This window comes from Balaenoptera acutorostrata, chromosome 9 (genome assembly GCF_949987535.1).
Source record: "Balaenoptera acutorostrata chromosome 9, mBalAcu1.1, whole genome shotgun sequence".
NCBI classification, from domain to species: Eukaryota; Metazoa; Chordata; class Mammalia; order Artiodactyla; family Balaenopteridae; genus Balaenoptera; species Balaenoptera acutorostrata.
The window spans coordinates 53,380,542-53,403,084 of record NC_080072.1 but is presented as its reverse complement, the minus strand read 5'-3'; the positions used below and the strand labels follow the sequence as shown (position 1 = coordinate 53,403,084).

General features: G+C 49.7%; 1 protein-coding gene across 3 annotated transcripts; it reads right to left on the bottom strand.

Annotated features, from left to right (window-relative positions):
• Window positions 1-482: 482 nt before the first annotated feature.
• PLEKHB1 (pleckstrin homology domain containing B1) lies at window positions 483-14,052 on the bottom strand. 3 transcript variants are annotated; one of them, XM_007173707.2, is made up of 8 exons: window positions 13,914-14,052; window positions 12,615-12,690; window positions 11,076-11,228; window positions 10,361-10,463; window positions 9,216-9,255; window positions 6,259-6,363; window positions 2,428-2,524; window positions 483-1,825 (listed from the first exon to the last, which is right to left on the bottom strand). In XM_007173707.2, the coding sequence occupies exons 2-8, from the start codon at window positions 12,649-12,651 to the stop codon at window positions 1,689-1,691; spliced, it is 672 nt and encodes a 223-aa protein (XP_007173769.1). In that variant the 5' UTR covers window positions 12,652-12,690; window positions 13,914-14,052; the 3' UTR covers window positions 483-1,688. The 3 variants fall into 3 exon arrangements, with proteins under 3 accessions (XP_007173769.1, XP_007173770.1, XP_007173771.1); XM_007173708.2 differs by lacking the exon at window positions 6,259-6,363; XM_007173709.3 differs by lacking the exons at window positions 483-1,825; window positions 2,428-2,524 and adding an exon at window positions 5,609-5,763.
• Between the last annotated feature and the right edge of the window lie 8,491 nt (window positions 14,053-22,543).

The following is a 22,543-nucleotide window of genomic DNA, read 5'->3' as shown; positions in this document are numbered from 1 at the left end:
ATCAGTTTGAGCATGGGGGTTCCTGTTACTTGCAGCCTCAAAAGGCCTGATGTAAGATGGTTGTTTCCTTCCCTGGCCACCTTTGTCTCTATGAGTCCAACTCATTGATTCAACTCTAGAAGGATGGGAACCTACTGGAAAAGACCCCACCCAACACCACAGGGCTCTCAGAAAGCAGGCAGGGCATGACCTGGATCATCCATCTGCTCAGATGACAGAGATTCTGATGCAGCCTCTCCTCTCAAGCCCTCAGGGACAGCCAACTTCAACCTGCCAGCTTATGGGTGGGGAAAGCAAGATACAGAAATGTTAAGTGACTTGCCCTAAATTGCACAGCTAACATGCTGCCACCAATTCTACCTGACCTCAGAATCCACACTCTTCTCACTATACCAGAGAGGGCACTAGTAGGTGCTGAGTCATAGAGGTGTTCCAGGGAAACAGGGCCCCCCTGGGGAAACAAACAAAGCCAGAGTCAGGGCTAGAGCCAACCACACCTTTATTAGTCTCTGCAGCAGGGCAACTGGAGCCCCTATCTACAAGGGAACTTTAGCAGGCTACTCTGGCTACTGGGCAGGGATGTTAGCATTTCTACTAGTGATTGGGACAGGATAGGGGAGGAGACTAGAAGGGGACCAAATGGGGAGACTGCTGGGCCACCTGCAGGGAGGCACATGTGGGGCCTTCAGGACTGAGACAAAGGTGGACCAGGTCCCAGAGGTGAACACTGCCATCTCCCCCAGAGTGAAGGAAGAGACAAAGCCTGAGATGGTGATAGCCACAGCTATGGATAGAGGGCCAAGCTTTTGGGGAATAGAAGTGCATTTCTTGATGGAGGCACCAACCTAGGGCGAATCACAAAGAGAGCTCACCTGCCCCCCAGGAAGAGGACACCAGGTTCAGCTCAATTGCTGCCCCAGGCACCTTGACATGGAAAACAGGTGCTTTCTGAACACCGAAGGAACAAAGGACCCAGAAATCTGGTAGCTGGGAAGGATGGGGCTAAACTCAGGGAGTGTTTTGGGTTTGGGTATTAAAACAGGCAATATATCCATTATGGTGCAATCATGAAACGTCCCTCCAAAAAGCTCACACCTCCCCCGTAGCCAGCAACCTCCTTAGCCTGGAGGGCCATCATGATCTGACCCTTGCCCACACCCCAGCCCAAACGAACTCCCATTCAATTCTTTGGATGTGCCATTATGTTCACGGCTCTGCACTCTTGCCAACAACTTTACTCCTAGCCTACCTTCCTCACTCTTTGCCATCACACTGCCAAAAGACTGATAACTCCACCTTGTAAAGTGTTTGTTTACTCCAGTCTGCCCCACCAAGCCTGGAGCTCCCAGAGGAAAGAATCTGATTCCTGTATCTCCAGTGCCTGGGCAACCTGAAGACCCATGAGTTGCATTTTCTGTGTCCTGGTGTGTTTGGGGGAAACATACCCATATTTGTCTATAACGGATTTCTAGGGTGTCTAGCAGTAGATAAAAGAATTTTGAGCTATGTTTGTGCCTGGGATGATAGCTTCTTCTGATGTGCAGGGTGAGGGTGGGGAGTGGGAGGAACGATACGAGCCCAGAAGGGGCTAATGGAAACTAAGGGGCCAAGTGGGACAGGGCTTGGATGGTGGCGGGTGGGACCAAGCAGGAAAGGGGTCTTTCTGGTCTACGCGCAGGGTCCAGTGCTCAGAACCAGCAGGGCGACCACATGAGCGAGCCGAGTGCTGCACCTGTGGCGGCTCCCGCAAGCATGCCCATGGCCAGGGGGGCGCCTGCGCTGTAGCAAGGATCGTCCCGGACCACTACGTGCGTCACGCCGGGGCCTGCGGAGAGAGAGCCCGTGAGGGCCAGGGACTTAAGAGGAGGGAGCAAAGAGATCATCCGCCTCCTCCTGCTAGACTCCAGCCCAAACCAAGATAAAGCACTGAACCCACTCTCCTGCTCCCCAGTCGGAGAAACTGAGGCCTTGATGCGGGAAGGACGCGTGCTCTGTTCCCACGGCTTCTATGCCCTGGATCTGCTACGGACGTTCTGGGACCGTGGGGCTAGGATGGGCTGGCGAGGAAACCCCGGGGTCTCTAAGAAACTCCAGACTGCACCTGATGATGGATGGGCCTTCCCAACCCCCAGACCCTGGAGTGAGAGGAGGTAGCCTTTCCCGCATTAGCCACCAGGGGTCGCTACCAGCTCAAGAATGGGTATTGCTGGGCAGCCAGCGAACAGAGGCCGGACTAGAGAAGAGGTCAGCTCTGGAGTGGGAAGGGGCTCTGGTTCAAGAACCGTTCTGAGTCATGGGATGGGGAGGGGGCCTTGCGGAGGGTCCCACCTGGGAAAATCCATGGTCACTAAAAGGGTGGGGCCTGGCCCCTACTGATAGACCAGGGGCGGGAATTGAGGCAGGGGGAGGGGTGGGTCGGAGACTTACCATAGGTCGGTCCATAGTAGCTGCGGACATATGTGGCCTCGTGAGCGTTGGGGGGCACCACCTCATAGTAGTCCTGGTACGGGCTGTAGACGCGCACCTGGGGAGCCCTGCCTGGTCAGCTGCCGGAGAGCTGGGCCCGGCTTTTGTCCCCTACCCCCCACACCTGGTTCAGGCCCTTCTGGGCCCACAGAGCCACCACACCAAGTTTACAAATGGGTCCCCAGATACCAGCAAGCTCCTGAAGAAAGACCCTACCTCCCCACAAGGCCCTTGTCCTCTAATACTTCAGCCCCTCCATCCAGCTCCCAGCGATGCCATTTTCCTGCCCTGGCTTCCTACCTAGCACTCCCCTGATCAGAAATTCTCCATGGCTCCCTACTTCCTTTGATAGATAGTCTAATATTTGCTAGCAGCTCTCCAGTGATGACACCTGGAGAAACCCAATGGACTTCTCTACTCTCCCGGTTATGGAGAGGGGGGCCTGGGCCTTGGCCAGGAAATAAAAGGGGGTTGTGGAGGAAGGAAGGGAAAGGAAAGGTAGAGATGGGAAGTAACTAAAGTATTATTAAGCATCCACCATGTTCCAGGTCCTAAGGGAGATGCTGACATGTGTTATTTTCTCTTATCCTTATAGCAGGCATTATTCACTCTGCCACACAGCTGGGGATGGAGGCTCAGAGAAGAATGGTCAGTGTTCTCTCTGGGAAGGAGGAATAGACTGTCCGCCCTCTTCCCTCCCCCATTAGATTTTTACCAACCCCTCAAAGCCTAATTCAAAAGTCACCCACTCCAGGAAGCCCTTCTGGCCTCAGAAAGAATCCTTTCTTCCTGAGCTCTCTGTGGACTATGCTTGTGCCTCTTGTTCCTAGCCTTCCCCTGGCCTTTCCTGCCTGCACCCTGAATGTGAGCTGCCTATTGGCAAGGGCTTTGATTCATTTGTGTTGCCAGCAGGGCCTAGGGAATAGCAAGGACTAATAAATATATGCTGAATTAAATGGAAGCTCTTAATCCAAGACCCTCATTTTATCCATGGGGAACAGACCTGGAACAGACTTCTTAGGCCCCTTGCACCTTATATCTCTAACTGAGCTTAACACCTAAATGGTCCAGGTGGTCCCTTAAAAGTCCAGGTGTCCAAACTTAAACCATCTCAAAGTAATTTCATCATCCTTCGATCCCCCCAAACCTGCTCTTCTGTGAATGCTTTCCTTTAAATGCCACCACCATGCACTCAAACCAAGACATCAGGTTGGCACCGCTGTCTTCACACACATCTTCCACATCATATTAGCCACCAGATCTCATGATTTTATCTTCTGAATATGCTCTTCTGTCCATCCTCTTGTCCAGTGCCAAGAGAATAAGCCATTGGTTTATTGGAAATTGTGGGCGACCTTGAAAACACTTTTCAGAGGAGTGGTTGGAGAAAGAAGCCAGACTATGGAGGACTGAAAAATGGTTGAGAGAAGAGGGATGGAATCAGCATGTCATGACATCTCTTTTAAGAAGTCTGGCTGTAAAGGGGAGTCCTCCAAGCACACCTGTGATTTCAAGTATCCATGCCATTTCCCTTTGAAAGGGATTCCTTTCTCACCTTTTTTCATTCAACTACCTAACCTGTCTTTTAGACTCAACTCACATATCACTCTCCCTGAACCTCAGGTTCTGTTAGGGTCCCATCTGGGCACCCACAGCCCTTAGACTTCCATCATCACAGCACCAACTACTCTATGGTGTCATTGTTGTATCCCTGTGAGGTGTCTCCTCCACCAGACTTGAAGAAAACACCCCCTGCCCCCAACAAGGGCAGGGACTGGGTCTAATCAGGCCTGACTGGAACATGGTAGGTGCCTAATGTATTGAATTTATCTCAAGTGAGTCAAATACAGGGTCAGACTGCAACTAAAGTCACCCAACTCTAAGTCCAGTTTCAAGTTAGGGACAATGACCAGACCCAGAGCAATGCAGGAGGCTCAGACGAACAATGCTCAGTCTCAAGTGACTTCCCTTACTGTGCTCCTTCCCCAAGGGTGATCCAATAGGGCTTTCTGGTAGGGGTGACCAAGATCTGAGCTCTAAGCCTAGAAGGGGCTAGAGAGATCTAAGCACTCAAGAGTCCCAGTTTTACTGGTAGGGAAGTTGAGGTCCAGAGCCTACATCTGCCCTGCACTGTGAGCCAGTGGGCCTGTCAGGCCCTGGAGAAAGTGGAAAACACCATCTCATGTCTCTGTGGGGCACCTGTTTCTACCCTCCAGGCCTAAGAGGCCCAGAGGTAAGCTCATGTGGGTCACCTGGCAACGGGGCAGGGGATTCCCCAGAGACCTCACAGAATCTAAGGGTTTGATCCCCATCCTCTCCCACTCCAGGCCCAGCCCCTTTTGTAGGTGGGGACAGGGTCAGTCAATCAGGAGGTCACATGCAAATGGACCCCTCCCCTCAGAAAAGCTCAAGTTTATAGCTTTTTAAATTCAATTTTTAGGCATCCCCACTTTAAACAAACTTGAATCCTAGTTTGGGTATGGGGGATGCCTCAGAATGCTGGGCTGGGAATCCCAGCCCTGCCACTGATGAATTAAGTGACCCCGGTCATGTTATGTAACCTCTCAGAGCTTTAGTTTTCTCATCTGTAAATGAGGACAGTCTTTCCTACACTGCCCACTCCCAAGGCACAGTGAGAATCCAGCAGAACCATGTCTATGCATCGAGGTGGTCCTAGCACTTCTGGGCTCAGTGGTTCTGCACATCAGAATCGTCAGGAGAAATTTTTAAACCATAGGTTTCCAAGGCCCCACCCAGAACTACAAAATTAGAGCATCCAGAAGTAGGAGCTGAACATTTGAATTGTTCTTAAGTCCGTAAGCGATTCTAATGCACAGCCACATTGAGCACCACTGTGCTAGAAAAGGAGTTCACAGTTGACCACAGGTACTCTAACCCAAGCCCCCCACTGTGCCCACCCCAGGTCAGGCTGAGTGCTGGAGACAGAGAGGGGATTCATCCCCAAATCCTGCTTTCCAGAAACACTGGGGAGAGGGGTGTGTGGCAGGGAGACAGACACGGACTAAATTATAATACGCAGTAGTGAGGCCATAACAGAGGTTTTTCTTACTCCTTCCTTCCTCTCTTTATTCATTCACTCATTTGCCCATTCAGTGACTACTGCTTGAGGCCTACTTGTACCCCACCCTCATGCACCAGGAATAGGAGGGTCAAAATAGACTGTCCCCATCACTGAGCACTCATTGTGCACCGGCTGTATACCCAGCACTGTGCCAGGTTCCACAGGGGCAGAGCTGACCTAACTTGATCCTTGCCTTGAAGGAAGTGCCAGGTCTCCTGGGAGAATAGAGACAAAAATAAAGGAACTAGAAATCAGGCAGAATGAAGACAGGACTAAGCACTAATGCAGTGGGTTGTGGGAGGGAGTGACAATGCCTGGAAGTCTGGGAAGTCCTCCCTGAGGAGGTGGCAGCCTTTGAGGTGCATCTTAGAGGATAAGCATCATTTTGTCAGGTGAGTAAGGAAATTAAGGGTCTTTGCAGCAGATAGAGCAACACATGCAAAGGCTGGAGAGACAGAAAAGGTCGGGCAGAGCTGGGAGCAGGGGGTTGAGCAGAGCAGTTGGAGCGCAGGGGATGAGGGGGATGAGGTGGGCAAGTCTGGCCCAGGCCAGATTCCGAGGGCCTTGAAAGCAGGGCTGTGGTTGGTGTCCCATGAACGATCGGGAGCCATGGGATGTTTGTGAGCAGGGAAGGGATGTGACTGGGCCCACTGTTGGAGGCACATCCTGGTGGCCAGAATGGAGGCCGGGAGGGCTGAGCCAGCACTTACCCAGATCCGCCTCTCAACCTTACAGGGGCTCCACGAGCGGGTCACACACCTGACCTTGGGGCAAACCCGGCGGCTCCTGGGAGGGACGGTGGCTCCAGCTGGGGCCTGCTCAAGCCACAGAAACCCAAGAAGGGGAGGGAGGGAGATGTCAGAGGCCCTCTACATCTGGAGAGACTTGGCGCTCTTCACAGGCCCTAGCAGAGCCCTCTGCCAGGTGGGCAAGGGAAGGGGGCATCCTCTTCTTCCTCAGCCCATGGTAATGGTGGGAAGCTCAGAAGGGGTGGTGATTTTGCCAAAGTTACACAGAGAAGACGGATCAGTAGTGTCTCTCCAGAATTAGCCCACCTTTCGCCTGTTTCAGGCTGCTGAGGCTCCCAGTCTCCAGGGAGGACAGTACAGCTCTCATCTGCCTGCCCACCCACCTGCACCCATCACTGGCCCCACAGCCTTGCCCCTGACTGTGCCCCCGGCCCTGTGTTCCCTGGAACAGCCAGCGTCCTGACTGTGCCCCCAGCCCTGTGTTCCCTGGAACAGCCAGCGTCCTGACTGTGCCCCCAGCCCTGTGTTCCCTGGAACAGCCAGGGTCAGGGGCTCCTCCTGGAGCCTCCACCCAGAGTGGGCTATAAACCTGCAGGATGTGGAGGGACAAAGCACAGGTCACTCCTATTAGGCACAGGACAGACAGACACAGGCATGAACACTCAGAGATGGGCAGACACTAGTACAAAGACACAGAGATACAAACACACCCAGTTCGAGCAAGCCTAGGGACCAGAGGGATGTGTGTGTGTGTGTGCACGTGCGCGTGTGCGTGCGTGTGTGTGTGTGCACGTGCATGTGCGTGTGTGCGTATGTGTGTGTAGAGCTGGGGGAGGTGGAGTGGAGGGTCAGAGGAGAGAGATTTAGGAAGCAGAGCAGCAGAAAGGTGGAAAGGCAGAGAAGACACAAGGCAGCTTCATAGAGTCACAGAGTGCAGAACGGTCAGCCCTCACCTCCTTCCTCCTGCCCCTCTTGGGTGGGACTGATCTGCCCTGCATAAGTGGGATTTGGAGCTCAGAGCCAGGTCCCTCCACCCTGCTGACCACTGCCCCAGCCTCCTCTTACACAGCCTCCACCCAGAAGCCTGAGTCTGCTCCCCAAAGCCTGACCACAGCCCCGCTGCTTAATGCCCTTTATTGCTCCCCACAACCCTCAGGATAAAAGTTCAGTTCCTTCACCTGGACTTCAAGGCCATTTGTGACATGGCTCCTCAGAGGTCATGTCTCCTATTTCTTTCCCTCCATGCCTTACCCTCCAGCCAGGCCAGACTCCTGGCCTTTAGACACACATGTGTGCATATACACACTTGCACATACCACTTCCCCACCTCTGCTCATGTAGTTCCTACTGCAGTTAATGCCCTTCCCTCAAAGTCTCACTGACCTAGGTTCCAGTGCAGGCTCTTCCACTGACTTAAGACTATGAGACTTTGGATGAGTCAATTCCCCTCTGAACCTCAGCTCCCCAGCTATAAAATGGGACTAAAAATACCAACCCCTACCCCTTCTTATTGAAGATTAAATGATATAACCAATGCCGGGTGGTCAAGCACAATGCCTGGCCCTCAGCCGGTGAATGCCTGAGGGAGTTTCTAAATGCAGCCCAGTCTTCCCTACTACTTCCCAGCAGACTTTTCTTTTCTAGATGAGAAGGGGCTCCACCGTGCCACAGGTAGAAGGAGCAAGCACAGAATCTGGGGTCAGGCAGATGGGGGTTGAGGCCAAGCTTGGCCACCCGAGCTCCTGAAAACCATGCCTTTGGGCAGCTCCTCAAAACCATACCTCCATCAATCACTAAGTTCTGTTGATTCTACCTCTTAAATGTGTCTTATCCTCATCAGCTTGTCTCTGCCAGCAAGGCCTTAGTCCAGACCCGCAGGCGGTCACCTGCACACTGTCCCAGCCTTCTAACAGGTCTCCGGGCATCCACTCTTACCCTCTACAATCCATTCCCTACCTACCAGCCAGACTGTCTTTTTAAAACTACAAGTCTGGTCTGATCTGCTCATGCCGCTCCTCTGCTTAAAAACTTTCAATGACTTCCCAGTGTTCTTGGCAGAAACCACTATCCTTAACACAACTTTTAATGCCTGGCTCTGCTAACCCTCCTTCCCCCATGGCTCTCTCTCTCCCTGAGATCCAGCCACCCCAGCCTTCCTTCTGTTCTTCAACTTGCCAGCATCATAACCCCTCTCAGGGCCTTTGCACCTGCAGTTCCCTCTGCCGGGAAAGCTCTTCCTTTCACCCTACCCCAGCCCTTTCACCCAGTTGATTTCTGTTATCCTTCAGGTCTCATCTTAAGCCTTGTCTGGACTCCCACCTGGACCAGGCCATCAAGGTGCATGCACATTGAATGCACCCTGACTGTCTCTGTCAGAGAAGTTACCACCACTGCAATGGAATCACTAACTATGTAATTTGTGACGTCACGTCTAGCTCCCCATTAGGCTAAGTCCAGGAAGGCAGGGCCCACGTCTCCTGAGCTACCCTCTGATCCCTGGTCCTTGGCACAGTGCCTGGCACATAGTTGGAACTCAGTAAATATTTGTTGTGTGGATGAATGAAGCTCAATCTTATCTGCAGAGAGAGAACAATAATCCCAACCTCACAGGACAGTCAAGGGGAGTAGCTGGTATTGTAACTATATCACACCTGAGACATAATAGTTGCTGGATAAAAGATAGTTCCTTTCCCCCTTCAACAAGCCTTCTTGGAGGCCTCTCTCTCCCTCCTCCAAGCACCAGCTGGATGTCTTCTGTCCTTTTCCACTCGGGACTCAGGGCATCTGAGTCTGCACAAGTCTATTCACTCACATATATGGAAACTGAGAACTGCTGGCTGGCAGAGACCGAATCTGAGTCACCCATGATTCCATGGCAGGTAGGGGTAGGGAGGAGACAGGGAGGGAAGGGGGCTCACCGGGGTGGAGTTCGCCTCCAGCAGTGCCGTCTTCCATGCTCTGCAATGCAAACCCACCAGACCATGAGGAGGGAGTTCAGGAGAAAGCAGATTGGGTCCCACATTTTAGACTTTCCTCCCCAACCCAGCCTCTAGCCCTAGTCTCTTGTGAAGGGGGAGATCCTCTTGACTCTCTTGGGTAGACAAAGGTGACCCCCTCTGCTGCTCCAGTCACATAGACAAGCCCTCAGTTGAGCTGCAGCCTCCTAATTCATTCTTAGTCCATAGTCTCTTTCCCTCTAGAAATTCCAGTTTCCCCATCTAGACAAAAGACAGCTGGGCTTGGGTGGTCCCTTAGGAGTTCAGATTCTGACATGCCTAGGCTGGTTCTTTGGCTGCAGCCCACCTCCACATCCCAAACCTACAAACTCAGTTCCCCAGTGCTCTGACCCCAGAGCCCCGGGAACACCCAGTGGACACCGGACAATTGAGCCTTTGTTGGTTGCCATGGCACCTGGCTGGGGTGGACAAGGCGGCTCTGTGCTTTGTCTACCCCGAGCTCAGCCTCCCCTACTCCCCACACATCCCATCTCTTTCACTCTCCTACAGCGCAAAGGCCAACTGACCCTCCGCCAGAGAGTGGGAAGGGCAAGAATGTGAGTGAGGAAGACACGCCCAATCTCTCAGTGTGGATCTGCATCTCACATGGGGGGCCCGCGGGCTGCCTCTGTTAGGCAGGTTAGGGTCTATCCCTCAGATCAGAGTACCCCCTGCCCCAGGCCATCTTCTAGGAAGGGAGTGAGAAGGAGGGCCTCTGAGGATGCCACGGGGCTGTCTGTTCTTTTGTATCACCCCCAAGCGAGGGCTCACCTCAGAGGCTGCTAGATACCCAACTCTGAGTGACCAGGGACCACACACCTGAGGCAGGTATGCACACCCCTCCCCCAACAGTCCGGAATTCATCCCTAACCATATCAGTTTACTGGATACCATACCAATCACCATGAGCCATTCAAATCCACTCTGCCCAGCCTCCATTGAGACTACCATGCTCACTGGTCTTTGTCCCCTTTTCCTACCTTTAGGGAACTAGAGGCCCAATGAGGAGGAGGCGTCTGGTCATATTCCCCAAGATCCCACCCCCTCCTCTCCTGGGAACAACTCACATGGCATCATCCCGGGTCTCTGCACACAGGTGCAGGCGGGAGCCCTCTCGTAGGTTCACGGTCAGCAGGCCATCTCGGCTCCTGCCCTCTGGGGGCTGCACATCTAAAGGCAGACACACATATATGGGGTTTCCACAGGGCACAGGCCCCAGGTTTCCCCAGTAAACCAGAAACAAGAATAGAAACTGACTTCTCTGAGTCCTTTTTACTGGCCACTGTCAACCTCGTCTGATCCCACACACTTTCCTTGGGATTCTGCTCAACTCTTTAGACCCTTCCACCTTTCCACATTGCCTGCTTCTCTAGTTAGGTATATCTATCTCCCAGTTTCCCTGTATAATTATGGCCTGAGCCTTGATCAAGGAAATTTGCTGTGTGACTTTGGGCCAGTCACTTAATTTTTCTGAGCCTCCTTATTTCATTTCATCTTTTTCCATTCCTAGCACTGGAGAGGGCAGGAACTGTGCCTGACTCACCTCTGTGAACCCAGCATAGGGCCCAGGTCCAGCACAGAGTAGGAACTCAATAAGGAACTGATTTCTTAATTCACACCCACATGAATTGGAGGTGATAGAGGCCCAGAAGCAATGTCTATGGAAGGCCTCTGAAAGCCGCAAAGAGCCTTCCACCTGAGAACAGCAGGTGTTCTCAGACAGACACAGTGGGGGGACCGTGGCCATAGTCACAGTGCCAGAGAGAAAGGGGCTCTGCTCACCGCGGCACTCTTCGCCTATCTTTATGTCTCGGACGTTGAAGTGGATGAGCACGCGGTCCTCCTCATCCTGCGCAGTCTCATCGTGGTAGTAGCCCAGGGTTCCATCCAGCCACAGGGCGAACCAGTTCCGCTTCCAGCGGCGGAGGATGGAGCCTGTGCGATATTCCAGACCCGCCAGGCAGGCTGATCACAGAGCCTGCTGGGGGGCAGGAGCCCTGGGTGGGTTCCCAGAGTCCCCTTACCCCCCGGCCCCCAGTGTTATAACCACCCCGTTCTTGTCCATCTACCCCCTGAAATGATGGCAGGGCCTCTCTCTGTCTTGCTCACCCATTGCCTCCCACTGGGCCTAACACATAGTCAGGGCTCCATAAATGTGCTGAATGGCAAATGAATGATCAGATTCTTTCCTTGGGGGAAGCTGGAAATCTTTTTTTTTTTTTTTAAAGTGTCACAAGACATGGAGCACCTCCACAAATTTAAATTCATGTCCAATTGAACATTTGTTTCTATATGTACAGTTTGTCAGAGAAAAAGCGTTAAGTTGTTTTTGTATGAATGCAGAATATGATTTATGCAAGAATTAACAGAAAACAACTAGTCATCAAGTGCTTGCCTTAAGGAAACCCTTAGTTTCCATTGCATCCATTCTGCTGAGGGGTGTACAATTACTGTGAGCATACCTGAAAAAAAAGGCCAAGCCCCAGGTGACAGTCATTTGTGTAGTGTCTGCCTCTTCCACCAAATGGGGAGCAGAGGGATTGGCCATAGCTCACCTCACCTGTCCTGGCACCCAGCAGGACCTGGACTCAGTGTTTGCTGAACTGAATGAAGTGAGTACGGGTCATAGGGTGTGGGGAGCTCCTAGCCCGGGACAGCTCTGATTCAGATCATGACTCTGGTCAGAGGTGGGTCTGGAAGCCTGAGCCCTAGCTTTAGACATTTTGTGACTGGAAATCTTAACAGAAAAGGATAAAGACATAAGAGATCTTCTTAGAGCTTTACAAATTCCAAAGCACAGAGGCATTTTTCATTTTGTTCTGCGCCTTGTTCTGTGGCCAGCCCTGAGCATGGGTGCTATGGACACACAGAGAATTAAACCCAGTCCCTGCACTTGAGGTGCTCACAGTCTGGAGCCATTATGAGGTGGGGGAGTGGTGAGGCCTACAGGTAAAGATGGTTATATATTTATCAGGGCTATAACAGGGGTATGTATGAGGCACTGGGAACGAAGAAGGGGGCCACTAACCCAGCTTGGTGCTACAGCAGGGGCTGGGCTGGTGAGGAGAGAAAAGGCAGAGAAGGCTCCTCACAGAAGGGGACACCTGAGCTGGGTCTTGAAGAATAAGTAGTTTACCAAGCAGTCAGGAATGTGAAGGACATTCCGGGCAGAGAGAAGAGTATGGGCAAAGGAGGGGAGGATAAAAAGGGCATGATTTCTTGGGAGAAGGGTTCACTGTACAGGTCCAACAGGCCAGTTTCCTCATCCCTGCCCCTGGACAAGGTGCAGGAGAGATGAGGGCTTGGCCCAGGGTCACTCACTCTGTCTCCACAGCCAGCCGCCCCTCACCAGGGCCATTTCCTCAAAAGGACTTTCCAGGGCAGAGTCAGGCGGAACCTGTCAGAGGAGCCACAGGACGCACGGGCCTCATCAGCTGCTCCACAGCAGCTCCTCAGAGAAAAGCCCCCACCCCTGTCCTCCCTGGGGGAGCCACCGAGGAAACGTTTAAAGGAGTGTGAGTAAACAAACAAGGGCAAGCCTGTCTGTCTCCTCCCCATTCTCTGCTCCAGGCACGAAATGCGAGCACCGTGCTTGTGGGGTCAGCAGGGCAGCCACCCGTTGCGCTGGGGTGGGGCTGGGGGTCAGAAGCCTGGATTCCAATCTCAGCCCCATAACCTTGACCAAGTCCCTTCTCCCTGGCCTCCACTTCTAGATCTGTAAAAGCATGTCCATCAGGCAGGTAGAGACTGAAGTGAGGAACTCTTAAAATGTTAGAAACCCTGGAATTTTGAAACGCTGGCAGCAGAGAATATTAGAATCATGGCAATGAATGAGGGCCTTTCATGATAAGAGAAGCCTCCCTCACATTTGAACCCCACCGGAGCCATTTACAAAGTGCATAAAATAATAGTTCAACAGCAACTATGATTGATCGAGCACTGTGTGCCAGGTATACTTCTCAAGTGCTTTCATCTAGTATCTCGTTGAAGACCCACAATAAAATAATCCTTGTTATTCCCAGGAAACTGGGGCCTGGAGAGGGCCAGTCACTTGGGCAGATTTGCTTGGTTATTAAGCAGTGGAGCCAGGATTCACACCCAGCAGTCCTGGCTTCTAACCATTATTCTAGTAGGAGCTTTTAAAACTCCGAATACACAGGTCATACCCAGTAATAATTAAATCAGAATATCTGGGGGCAGGAGGTAAGCACTGACAGTCTTCAAAGATACCCAGGTGATTCAGTGTACCACAAAGTTTGGGCCCCACTGCAACTCTACTGGGTACTTTACTAGATGGGTAGGATCTTTACTCCTATTTTACAGATGGACAAACTGAGCTATATAGCATGTGACTTGTCCATGTGTGTGATGCAGCTTGGATTGGAATCCAGGTGCCCTCTGTTCTTGAACGCGGCTTACTTTCGAGCTGGTGCCTTCGCCCCTCCCCCCACTAACTCACACCTGTTGCTGCGCAGCAAGGGCCGGCTGGCACACCTGGGTTGGAAGGCCAGTGCTTATCCCTGCTTCTCTTGCCGCTCCCTCCCATCTTCAAGTTCAGACATAGGTCAGATAAGACGGCCAGGTGCAAACTCCCTCTCCAACCCCCCTTGATGCACCCACCTGTCTACACCTGTTGCGACGCTGCTGCCAAAACGGCCGCTACTTGGTGCTGCGGCCTCCCAACCCGCTGCGCCTGCGCTTTGTGCGCCCCAGAGCGCCCGGGCCTGTTCACTCCCCAGGCTGCGCCCGGGACCTAGCTGCCTCGGGGCCCCGCCCTCCGGTCCCGCCCCACCACCAGGGAGGGGGCGGGGCGTGTAGAGATGAGCTGACAGGAGGCCTTCTGGGACTTGTAGTCTGCAGGCCTAGATGTGGGTAATCAATATACAGCCTCTCGTAGGTGGTAGCCCGGTGCCCAACCGGAGCACAGGTGAGAGGCCACACCTGCGATTTTATTTTGCTATTAAGTCATTATTTTGTTCATTCATTTATCATGAAATACTTTTTTTCCAAAAATCTTGAGCTCTAATTTTCTAGAAAAATGTAAATTACAAGGAGAAACCAGGCTCCTAGTTTTGCCATGTTTTCTTGATACTCAGTTTGTGCCTGGCACCGGGCGTTAGTGGAGGGCACAAAAAAGCATCCAACAAGGCCCTTCCTCTTCTTTTCCCAGCTTCCCGTCTGGTGGAGGAGACAACATAAACACACAAAGCACAGGGTATGATTTGACAATGGGAAAGAAGACTCTGACTTTGACCAAGAGGTTCAGGAAGGCTTCCCAGAGGAGGCTGAAAGAGGTCTTGAAGGATGAGTATGAGTGTCCAGTATTTCAGTGTGTTTGGAAAGTAGAGTGCAGGGGTCGGGGTGGGGAGGGCATGGGGATCAGCAGGTGATGAAGCTGCAGGGGTTGCAAGGATATAACATGAAGGCCTTGGATGACAGGCTCAGGAGCTTGGGCATTATGACATAGTGACTGGAGCTTGGGCTTGCGGGTTTCAAGGTAAGGAGTTAGGTGGTTCAATTTATGGGTTGGAAAGGTATTTCTAGGACAGTCAAAAATGGATTGAAAGGGGCCCAACTAGAGAAAGAAGACTGTTTCTCTATCTACCACCACAGTCTGTTTCTCCAGGATCATTTCCTTGAATAGCTCAGCCCCACAAACCCCCACCTAGGAGCAGACCCCCAGGATGTCATTCAGAGGATAGAGCTTATCAGGGCCTGAAAGATCCCTTGAGAACGGAACCCACCCTGCCCTGGGCCCTTTCTCCTGTCCCAGAGACCTCTTTCTTACCGGAGCTGCAGGGCTCATGGTTCCAGGGTGGCCAGAGCAGCATGTCCCAGAAGGCTCCTGCAGGGGGACATTTCCCTAAGCGCCTTGGAGATAAGGGGATCAGGAAGGTGCTACCAAGTGGAAACCGGAAGGGGGTGGCAAAGAGAGGGGGCACACATATCCTAGAGAAAGTCGTCCTTTCTCTCCAGTTCCAGGCCCACCGACTGATCCCCTATTTGACCTTCAGTTCACTGGATAACAAGTCATCTGTGATTTGGAGGTGGTCTTGGACTAGCATCGCTCAGATTCCCGGTGGGGGGCGAGGCCAGCCCTCCTCCATCGGTCGGGGGCGGGGCTCAATCTTCCTCCAGCCGGGCTTGACCGTGCCATCACCCCAGTCCTGGATGCACAGCTTGGCTCTTTAAGCTTCCCTGTCTTGCTCCTGGTTTTCTGTAATCCTGACCTCAAGCTAACCCGGTGCCTCGGACCTTCATGCAGTGCGTGCCTTGCTGGGGGATCTGCCAGGGCTGATCCTATCTGCCTCTGAGCTCATCCTCTCCGTGCAGCCCCAGGAATCAGCTCTCCTAAACCACGCTGTTTTCAATCCTTGTGTGTGTCTGGAATGTCCCACCCCTACCTTCTCCAGACTACAGTTGCCGCCGCTACTGCAGAAGGACGGAAAGGAGGGAGGGTAGGGTGGAGCTGGCCTCAGGGAATCTTGGTGCTGCCCCTCTTCCCTGCTCTCCCTGCTCCCCTTGGTGGCTCCTTCAAAGAGGGATGGGGCAGGGGATCAGTGCAGACAGCTCCCAGATGACATTCTCTGGATTTAGTAAGAGATGAAAAAAAAATTTTCCAGCATCAGTGTGGAATTCAGGGAAAGGTCTCCCCACTCCCCAACCAAAGAGGGGGGCGCTATGACGAGAAAAAAAGGAAAGGGGAAAGGATGCTTGGCAAACTAAAACCACAGATGCCACTATAGAATCTAAACGCAGCATGACCTGACATAAGTCTCTAAAATGTTGGTCAATGACCCTCTTTGAGAAGCTGATAAATGTTGTAGACTCTGCCTAGGAAAAAATGCACACACATCACATTTTGCATATAATTCCTGGGGCTTCGTAGACCCCTGAAGCTATGATGATTGCTACTGAGATTGTTTTTAATCTTCACAGCTGTGCAGATGGGTGGGAAGAGTGTGGATTGACAAGTGAGAAGGGCTGAGAGCATAGTAGGAAACAGCTTCAGCAGTACTGGCTTTGAGAGGCTGTTTAACTACAATGTATTGAGACCAACAAGCCAACAAGTTAACTTATACATTTCTGTTGTAACTGTGGTACATAGAACCATTAGCAGAGAGAAAAGTATTTTGCTATTTCAAATATCTCTGGTGGATGAACAGCTCATGGATAATATATTGTTTAGAGAATAGTGGGCTGGCTTATCAAATTAAAATTTACTACTTACATTTTCTAGAGAGTATAATATAATGAGAATAATTTATATTATCTCTGTTTATCAGAAAATTCTGAAATTTATATCAAAATGCAACTGGAGCAAAACCTCTTATGTAAAAGTTTAAAAATAATTTTAGTGAGATATAATTTACATACTATGAAATTCACTCTTTTAAAGTATACAATTCACTGTTCTGATATATTCACAGAGTTGTGCAACCATCGCCGCTATCTAGTTTCAGATCATTTTCATCACCCCAAAAAGAAACTTGTATGGTCAGGCCACTCAAGATGGCTGTTCTCTTACTCTCTGTGAATCCCCTGCCGGACCAGTACCTGCTTCACCTAAACCCTACGCAAATGACTGACCTTCCTACACACTTGCCCCAGGCCCCAGCTGGTAATTGTTCTTATCAAAGAGGCAGTGATACTGGTTCCCCTGGTAACTAATGAGCCCACCTGACATCAATTCCCCTCTAACTGGTAACCTTCCCTTACCTCGGGAGCGAAGACTGCCACCATATCCTGCCCGCCGTCTGCCGCGCATAGTGGGGTGTCACTTCAGGACCTTGCTTCGGACGTGTAAGCTCCCCCATCCATTAAACCATTGATGTCTCTGTTGCTGACTTTGGGCTCTTTCTTCGGTCTTGAAGCTGGGCAAGCACAGGCCTTGTAGGCCTGTGGGGTGCAGCCCAACAAAACTCTGTATCCTGGGACTTCCCTGGCAGTGCAGTGGTTAAGACTCTGCGCTTCCACTGCAGGGGGTGCGGGTTCGATCCCTGGTTGGGGAAATAAGATCTCACATGCCATGCGGCCCAGCAAAAAAACACAAAAAAACAAAACAAAACTCTATATCCTTTAGCAGTCACTCTCAATCCCCTTTCTCCCCAGCCCCTGCCGACCACTACTTTGTATGAATTTGCCTATTCTGAACATTACATATGTGACCTTTCATGATTTGCTTCTTTCACTTAATGTTTTCTAGTTTCATCCAGGTTGTAGCAGGTATCAGTACAGCTAACTCTCTGTATCTGTGGGGAATTGGTTCCAGGACTCCCCAAAACACACACACCAAAATCCTCAGGTGCTCAAGTCACTTATATAAAATGGCATAATATTTGCATATAACCTACCCACATCCACATCCTATACTTTATTTTATTTTTTAAAATTTATTTTATTTTATTATTATTATTTTTTGGCTGTGTTGGGTCTTTGTTGCTCCACGCGGGCTTTCTCTACTTGCGGTGCGGGGGCCACTCTTCGTTGAGGTGAGCGGGCTTCTCATTGTGGTGGCTTCTCTTGTTGTGGAGCACGGGCTCTAGATGCGTGGGCTTCATTAGTTGCAGCACGGGGGCTCAGTAGTTGTGGCTCATGGGCTTAGTTGCTCCGTGGCATGTGGGATCTTCCCAGACCAGGGCTCGAACCCATGTCCCCTGCATTGGCAGGCGGATGCTTAACCACTGTGCCACCAGGGAAGCCCCACACATCCTATACTTTAAAATATCTCTAGATTACTTATAATACCTAAAACAATGTAAATACTGTGTAAATAGTTGCAAATACAATGTGTTTTTACAACTATGTAAATTTGCCTTCCCTAGGCAAATTCAAATTTTGCTTTTTGGCACTGACTGGAATTTTTTTTAATATATTTTTGATCTGTAGTTGATTGAATTTGCAGGTGCAGAACCTGCTGGTATGGAGGGTTGACTGTACTTCATTTCTTTTTATTGATGAATAACATTCTATACCATGTTTTATTTATCCATTCATTAGTTAATAGCTATTATCAACCTTTTAGCTATTATCAACAATACTGCTATGAATATTTGTGTACAAGTATTTGGGTGGACATATGTTTTTATTCCTCTTGGGTATGATATTGCTGAATCATATGGTAACTGTTTCACATTTTGAGGAACTATTTTCCAAAGTGGCTGCACCATTTTACAATCCCACCAGCAATCCATGAGCATTCCAGTTTTTCTCATCCTCATCAACCCTTGTTATTGTCTCTCTTTTCGATTACAGCCATCCTAGCAGGTGAAAAGTATTGTCTTGTGGTTTTGATTTGCATTTCCCTAGCGATCAGTGATGTTGAGCATCTTTTCATGTGCGTATTAGCCATTTGTGTATTTTCTTTGGAGAAATGTTTCTTCTCCATTTTTCAGTTGGATTGTTCTTTATTGTTGTAACATTTTTTTTAACTTAAAAAAATGTAGATAATTTTCAAATAACTTTGAGGAAAAACATTGAAATGGTCTTCCAGTGTTTCAGAGGTTTGAGTAGAAAGGTTACGTTCAGGCTCAAAGAACCTGGAAGGTAGCATACTTCCATTTCCTGGACAGGAATGTCCAGAGAAAAACCCAGCCCATGAGGGAAGATAAGAAGGACAGCAACCTCTTAGTGGAAAGCCATCCCTGAGGGGTTCATCCACGCTTCTGGAGTGGGAGGCAGTTAGTTTTATTTGTTTTATGTCTAGGCTATAATACCCATTATTCAATCAAAATGCTAATCTGGGTGTTACTGTGAAGGTATTTTGTAGATGTGGTTAACCTCTACGATCAGTTGACTTTAAGTAAAGGAGATTATCCTTGATGATCATCCAATTAGTCAAAGGGCCCTAAGAGCAAAATGGAGATTTCCCTGAGGAAGAAGACTATATAGTCTGTGGACTATAGTCTCAGCCCCTGACTGAGAGTTTCCAGTCTGCTGGCTGCACTATAGGTTTCAGGCTTGTCAGCCCTCACAATTGCATATGCCAATTCCTTGAGATAAATCTCTTTACATATGTATGTATAGCCTACTGGTTCTGTTTCTCTATAGAGCCCTGACTAATACAGGGAGGAAGATGTTTTCTTGTCAGGAACTCCCTGTTTGAATGTATTGGAAACACCAGATTTGGGAATGGAGGAAGAAAGCCTGGCAGACAAGGAGAGGGTCTGAGGGGAGGGGTGTTGAGACCCTCCTATCTCAGAAGAAACAGCACCCCATGCCCAGAGATGAGGGCTTGCAATGCTCCCTGGAAAATTCTCCATCTGGATCATCAGATGCATGAGGAACCACTTCTAGAAGCTCACTGTTTCCATTGTTGTTTGTCTCATATCTGCAATGTTTTGTCTTGAGATGAAGAGGTTTCTTTCAGCCTCCTGTGCTCTTGTCCAGCGATCAGGACCTTTTGGTTCAAGGGAGATAATTTGGTTTTGAGAACAAATGATGCTTTCCAGCTTTTCGTAAAGGTCTTTGATTTGCTCTCTGAAGGTCTTCAGCTCTTCATTTGCATGCTCATCTTGTCATTTGCTTCAGAACTTTCCTCCTCTTGTTCCAAGTAATGATCTTCCAGGACAGATAATTTCTCAAGAGACTCCATTTCTTTCTCTTGACAAAGTTCAGTCACTTCATTTCCTCTTCCCTGAAGACTTTGATATGCACTTTTTCAAAAGTCAAGATTTGCTCAGCCTGAATACTTCTAAGATGATTAGTCATGTCGGTTTTTGTGTTTCCTTCTTTAGCAATGTTGATGTAGAATTGATTTCTCCCTCCATCTTGGATGTTCAAATGCACACTCGACTTTTCAACATCAGTCAGTTTCCTCCTGGCTCCTCTGGTCTGGTTATAAATACTGTCTCCACTTCCCAAGTCCAAGTCATTATCTGTGTTCTCTTCTCCAAGGGGAGCTGTCAGGTCTTTCATCTTTAGCCAACATTTCTCCAGAGACTTGACCTGACTCTTCACACATGCCCTGGAGTTCTGTATGAAGGTCCTGAGTCTTTCTTTTGTTGCCCATATAGCATTAAGTTTGCTTTTGCTTTTTCCACTTGTATTTTTGATGGATTTGGTTCCTGCTTCCAGACACAGGATCTTTCTCATGTTATAAGAGATTGGCTTATCTTGATATGAATACTGAAGTTTTTCTTTTCCTAGCTGGTTTGCTATTAAGCATAAGATGGACTAAATCATGTGGTTAGGCATTTCCAGGGTGTCAGGCACTTCTTTCATTGCAGTGTGAAACTGACAAGGCCTTTTATTTTATTACAGCTAGTGCTGAATTGTTAATAGTGTGTTCCTTGACTCTTTGTACAAAAAAATTCTGCCTAAAACCAAGGGAACTGTTAACACGTATACTGTCATGGCACATGGAACCAACTCCCATTGATGCCCAGGAGAGTGAGATGTGGTCTCACATTGTCAGGCACTCCTGCATAGAACTCTGCAGCAGCTCCCAAGTTTGCCAACGGTGCAGCTCCGTGTCAGGACAAAGCCCCTCCACAATATCTAGGCTACACAGAGCCCCCTCTGCTGTCACCAAGTCCCTCTGGGAGTGGAGAACACTGAGCAAGTTTCCGCCCAGAACCAAGCCTGCATCTGGCAACTGGGCAGACTGCGAATGAGAGGGTCAAGGCGGGACAGGAAGAATACAACAGCCCTGTGTCAGATACCCTGATACCCTCAACCTTGTCCAGGGCTCCTTCTTTCTCTACTTAAACCTCTCCTTCTGTGGCCCTGGAGGCCTCATCCTATTCCCTCTGCCTGGAAAATGCTGCCCAGCTGTGGGCAAGGCCCATCCTGTGGTTACTTGGCCTCATTGTCTCTGTGTCCCCTGTGCCCAAGGCAGAGCTTGGCACAGAATAGGTGCTCAGTGCTCCATGAATATTCTTGGAGAGAATGAATGAATGAGTGAACAGATGAAGGAGGGACAAAGCCATCATTTGCCATCCCTGCAGATTCACACGTAACACTAGCTCTGTTGCCTCAGGAGATGGTTCCCTTAGGAGAGCTTAAAACTCCTTTCAAATCCAGTGTAGGATGGTGGAGAGAAAGGGGCAGTGGGAGCTCTGCCCTGGGCTCCTCATTCCTGGGCCACTCCCACCCTGCCATCCCCACTAGGAGACTGTGTTTTATCCGCATGTGTAAATTGGGACAACAATGCCTGCTTCACATGAAGTTGTGAGGAGTAACACAAGAGTAGACATAGAGCCTGGCAGGTAATGGGTTCAAAAGAGTTTAGTAAAATTCCATCATCCAAGGCATTAGCAACTCCTTCCATTAATCCAGTATTCTGTTATTCCACCCAGGTTTAACAAGAGCATTGAGATAAGAAAATAAAATAGCAGTTATAAACTTAAGAAAAAAAGAGATAAAACTCTTTTTACTGTTAACAGTGTATGCCTGGTAAACATTGAGACTCTAATAAAAACTGCTAGAATTAATAAAAGAATTGGGCAAGGTGACTGTATATAAAATAAACAAAAAGTGCAAATGCTTTTTTTTTTTTGAGAAAACTTCATATCGATGTATAAAAAGCAACTGTAGACTGTTAGCTCCTCTCTCCTTCGATTCCCTCCTCTGGAAACCGGCGTCCCCAGGCCTGGTTGGTTCCGCAGCTCGCCAATGCTGAACATATTTTGGGGGGCAGAGAGGTGGGTAGGGAGAACTATTTTATCTGGCTTTTGTAGTTGTTCTCAGCAGGAGCACTCACTGCCAAAAGCTGCTCTGTCATACTTGGAAGCAAAAGTGTCAATCCTTTTTTTTTAGCTCTTAGAGTGAATACTTACCATGAAAATTGGAGGGAAAATTACATTTATAGCAACCAAAACTATGGAATACTTCAGAAAACACTTAACAAGAGAAGTACAGAACCTATAAAGAGAAACCACCGAATCTTATTAAAAGGTATAAAACTAGACTTGAATGAGTGAAAAGACATGCTGCATTCTTTTTTTTTTTTTTTTAATTAATTTATTTATTTATTTATTTTTGGCTGTGTTGGGTCTTCGTTTCTGTGCCAGGGCTTTCTCTAGTTGTGGCGAGCGGGGGCCACTCTTCATCGCAGTGCGCGGACCTCTCACTATCGCGGCCTCTCTTGTTGCGGAGCACAGGCTCCAGACGCGCAGGCTCAGTAATTGTGGCTCACGGGCCCAGTTGCTCTGCGGCATGTGGGATCTTCCCAGACCAGGGCTCGAACCCGTGTCCCCTGTATTGGCAGGCGGATTCTCAACCACTGCACCGCCAGGGAAGCCCCATGC

What these genes read in the sequence shown, in the direction of transcription:
- PLEKHB1 (XM_007173707.2), bottom strand. Translation starts at nt 12,651, where the DNA reads ATGGCCCTGGTGAGGGGCGGCTGGCTGTGGAGACAGA. An exon ending in CGGCTGGCTGTGGAGACAGA is followed by an intron (nt 11,229 to 12,614) that starts GTGAGTGACCCT and finishes AATATCGCACAG; the next exon opens with GCTCCATCCTCCGCCGCTGG. An exon ending in GATAGGCGAAGAGTGCCGCG is followed by an intron (nt 10,464 to 11,075) that starts GTGAGCAGAGCC and finishes GTCTGCCTTTAG; the next exon opens with ATGTGCAGCCCCCAGAGGGC.